Below are 5000 nucleotides of genomic sequence, written 5' to 3'. Positions count from 1 at the left end.
AACAATAATAAAAATAACACGCATCCACCAACACAAGCAAATCCACCGTGCATTACTCAATTAAACATTTCTTTTCAAAAAAGGCCTACACAATCTGGATCCCAACGGTGGATTTCCTAAACGCGGAAAATAACCAGCACACGCTGGTCGACAACGAGTGCAAGATCACCATCAAACGTCTGGGCCAGCCTCTTCCGGACAACATCGAGTATTCCAGGGAAGGTGAGTTTATTAGTTGTTGTTGTTGTAGATTGCCTGCAGGCATGGGAGTGTGCATACTTGCAGCCTGTCGTAGTTCATGTCATAAGAATTTAATTTTTGGGTAATGTGGGCAGATTTTTTTTTCTATGAAAGCGGGATATTTCATAACAGACACAGACAGACACACACACACAAGTATATATATATATATATATATATATATATATATATATATATATATATATAGATAGATAGATAGATATTTAGATAGATATATACACACACACACACACACACATATATATATATATATATATATATATATATATATATATATATATATATAGATATACATTTATATATATACATTTATATATTTATATATTATATATATATATATATATATATTATACTCTCTCTCTCTCTCTCTCTCTCTCTCTCTCTCTCTCTCTCTCTCTCTCTCTCTCTCTCTCTCTCTCTCTCTCTCGACCTTCGATGACTTTCTCAGCCCTTTATTCTGCCGACACCAGCAGTTGCAGCGGGCTGCACTTTATAGAGTCTATAATATTACTTTAATAAAGCTAATTGCGCACCGAAGCAGTCAAAGAAGACGATGGAAATTACCAGATAGTGAAATGGCAAAATTAAACAAAATATCAGTACTATTTCACTAAAATGGGGATAGTTTTGTTTTTGTGGCACAAAAAAAGGGTGGGACAAACGTGAACAAAGCTCATAATTCTTTCTAAAAAGCGGGACATTTAGATAACTCTAAATCCCGTCTAAAATCGGCACTCTGGTTGATTACAAACCCTTATTATTATTATTATTATTATTATTATTATTAATACTTGCTAAGCTACAACCCTTGTTGGCAAAGCAGGATGCTATAAGCCCAGGGGCTCCAACAGGGAAAATAGTCCAGTGAGGAAAGGAAACACAGAAAAATAAAATATTTTAAGAAGAGTATCAACATTAAAATAAATATCTCCTATAGAAACTATAAAAACTGGTACAATGTGATAAAGAGGCTTAGTTTAATTGATACGAGTCAAAATGAAAAATGGAAAAAAGTTATAGAGAGAGAATATAAGCGAGTCATTTGAGCCCAGGGAGATGTTGTCTCAACTGAAGGTGGTCCTATATAATTTGCGAGGGTATTTGGAGTTTCATTTTTGGAGGGGTAGGGGATGATTAACAACAAACTCTCACTGATTTTAGTCTTTTTAAAGTTCATATATAAAATATCTGTTTTGATGTTGCTGTTTTTGAAATATTTTATTTTAATTGTTCATTATTTCTCAGATTGTTTATTTTCTTTCCTCATTGAGCTATTTTTCCCTATTGGAGCCCTTTTGGCATATAAATATATACCATCTTGCTTTTCCAAATAGGGTTGTAGCTTAGCTAATAATAATAATAATAATAATAATAATAATAATAATAATAAAATCTTCTCTTAGCCTTTCATCATCAATTCCTTCTACCTAAATTAACCCTCTTTATCTTTACTTTAAAAGTATTTCCATATTTCCCACTATCAGTGGGTTTTTTTTTATGACATTTCTCATTGGCACTCAGCATTCATGCTTTACCTTCATAAGGTTGTATATATATATATATATATATATATATATATATATATATATATATACATATACATATACATATATATATATATATATATATACATATACATATATATACATATATATAATATATATATATACGTGTGTCTCATTACCATATACCTCATCTGCAGTTCATCTCTATCTATCTATCTATCTATATATATACATATATATATATATATATATATATATATATATATATATATATATATATATACATATATATATATATATATATAAATGTGTGCGTGTGTGTACATGTATACATTATTATTATTATTATTATTATAAATATATATATATATATATATATATATATATATATATATATATATATAGATATATATATAAATGAGTGTGTTTACTACATAGCCTACACATTTTTATACACAGTAAATATAAATTAATTATAAAAAAAATTAAACCGACTCGAAAAAAATAAAATCTCCTTGGCGGATGTAAAAAAAAAAAAATAAAAAAAAAAAACCACAACCTATCTTTTCCTATTTATCCAAACAAAGCTTCTTCTCCCCCCCATCCCCCCCCCCCCCCCGGCCGAACAGCCCGTCACTACAAGGGCGTGGAGAACTACATCCGCATCGTGCGAAAATACACGGTCACCTTCCGTTGCAACTTCAACTTTTTCTACTTCCCCTTCACCACCGACTACTGCAACATGGTCTTCCGAATGAACAAGAACACGGAGACCTACGTCACCCTTGAGAAGTACGGACCCGGGATACGGTACAAGGTATGTGTACACCGACTCACGTGTTTCATTTACGCTCATAGGTTGGGCACCAGCCACCCGTTGAGATACTACCGCTAGATAGATATGGAGTCCTTTCACTAGCCCAACGGTACTACATTGTATACTTCACTTTGGTTACGGTTCATTTTCATTTTGCCTACACATACACCGAATAATCTGGCCCATTCTTTACATATTCTCCTCTGTCCTCATACATCTGACAAACACAGAAATTACCAAACAATTCTTCTTCACCCAAAAGATTAACTATTGCACTGTAATTGTTCAGTGGCTACTTTCCTCTTGGTAAAGATAGGAGAGACTTTTTAGCTATGGTAGGTAACTCTTCTATGAGAATAACACTCCAAAATCAAACCATTGTTCTCTAGTCTTGGGTAGTAACATAGCCTCTGTACCATGGTCTTCTACTGTTCTCTTGCTTAAGGGGACACTCTAGCATATTATTCCATCCTATTTCTCTTCCTCTTGTTTTGTTCAAGTTTTTACATTTTATATAGGAGACATTTATGTTGTTACGTTTCTTAAAATATTTAATTTTTCATTGTTTCCTTTCCTCACTGGGCTATTTTCCCTGTTGGAGCCCCTGAGCTTATAGCATCCTGCTTTTCCAACTAGGCTTTTTTAATCTCTCGATCGCCCTGGCATTGATATAAGAAACCTGCTTAGCTTGCCGTTGCATGTTTTATGCTGTTTGAATTTTGTGTCAATATTGTGCTTTTTTCTCTCACTGAAAATACAAACCTGTTTAAGCTAGCCATCGCATGTTTTAAACTGTTTAAATTTTGTCATTCTTGCTTTTTTTTTCTCTCGATCGCCACACCACTGATAAAAGAAACCTGTTTAAGGTTCCCATCGCATGTTTTATACTGTTTGAATTTTGTGCCATTCTTGCTCTCTATTTTCTGTATATATACTCGCTGTCTTGTTAAATAAACCTCACTTACATTTACCTAGACTCCTTGTTAGTACTTTTTTTTAATGTTGTTATCGTTGTTCTTAAACTTTTCTTGTAGTATATTTTCTTTCCTCACCGGGCTATTTTTCACTGTTGGAGCCCTTCGGTTTATAGCATCCTGCTTTTCCAACTAGGGCTGTAGCTTAACAAGTGATAATGATAACAGCCACATCGCACATAAACAAGCAAATATGAAGCATTGGGACAGAGTTCTCTACCAACATCACTCCCTGAACGTGAACGGAATATATATGTGTATGTGTATATACATATACATATATATATATATATATATATATATATATATATATATATATATATATATATATACACACACACACATATATATATATATATATATATATATATATATATATATATATATATATATTTCTGGACCCGAGACTGAGTAGTTAAACCTTTGGAAATTGCAGCTGAGCGTGACCGGATATATGTGTATATGTATATATATATATATATATATATATATATATATATATATATATATATATATATATATACATATATATACATATATATATATATATATATATATATATATATATATATATATATATATATATATATATATATATATACACATAAAATATCCACCTTTCTTGTTTCTTCCCTTTTATTGCAAATACTTTGGTGCTAACTTTTCTTTAGGCTTGGTTTAAAATTCGGCAAATTTCCAGACGTTGAATTTTGCGATACCATAAACTACACAACGGAAATTTGAATAAAAACAAAAATAAATAAATAAGTCAGGTCTCTCGTCACCTCCTTACTGCACTACTCTTAAGATTAGGAAAGAAATCTACAGAAGCAGATGTCTCTCTGAGGAATAACAAACTATTATTACTACCACTTGCGAGGCTACAACCCTGTTGTTGGAAAAGCAGGATGCTATAAGCCCTAGGGTTCCAAAGGGAAAAATAGCCCACTGAGGAAAGGAAAGAGATAAACTACAAGAGAAGTAATGAACAATATAAAATATTTTAAGAACACTGACAACATTAAAATATATCTTTCACGATAAATAATTAAGAGCAGCAATACTCCATGAAAAAGAACTTGCTAAATGCAGAGGAAAAAAACAAGAAAAAGACAAACGAACTGGAGGCGTCTGGCAACTCCCAGATATCGCAACGTCAAATGCCAAAATATCTTTAATCCTATAACTACAACTTTAGGAAGTTTGTTATTTTGCTTTACGATATATCATCCATGGAAATAAAAACTTGTTACTTAATTACCAAACGATTCAATAATTAACTATAGTTAATAATGGATTTAAACACTATATTGAGGAGAGTCAGATAGTAACGACACGCACCTATCATAACATAGTACCATAGGAGACTGTTTTCATTACCTGTAAACGATGTTTCATTTATATAAAGCCATTCTATCACACTTGATTGTCGGTTGATATGAA

General features: G+C 31.8%; 1 protein-coding gene across 1 annotated transcript in view; it reads left to right on the top strand.

The window, feature by feature from the left end:
* The window catches only part of LOC137656394 (uncharacterized), a 68261-nt gene that overhangs the window by 51313 nt on the left and 11948 nt on the right, over positions 1–5000 (top strand). The window contains exons 13-14 of the mRNA XM_068390570.1: positions 84–222; positions 2396–2583. Of these exons, the coding sequence (XP_068246671.1) occupies positions 84–222; positions 2396–2583 (327 nt within the window). The remainder of the gene's footprint in view (positions 1–83; positions 223–2395; positions 2584–5000) is intronic.

The sequence above is a fragment of the Palaemon carinicauda genome, chromosome 17 (genome assembly GCF_036898095.1).
Source record: "Palaemon carinicauda isolate YSFRI2023 chromosome 17, ASM3689809v2, whole genome shotgun sequence".
Taxonomy (NCBI): Eukaryota; Metazoa; Arthropoda; class Malacostraca; order Decapoda; family Palaemonidae; genus Palaemon; species Palaemon carinicauda.
Note: the sequence above shows the minus strand (reverse complement) of the source record. Positions and strands in the feature narration are given on the sequence as shown.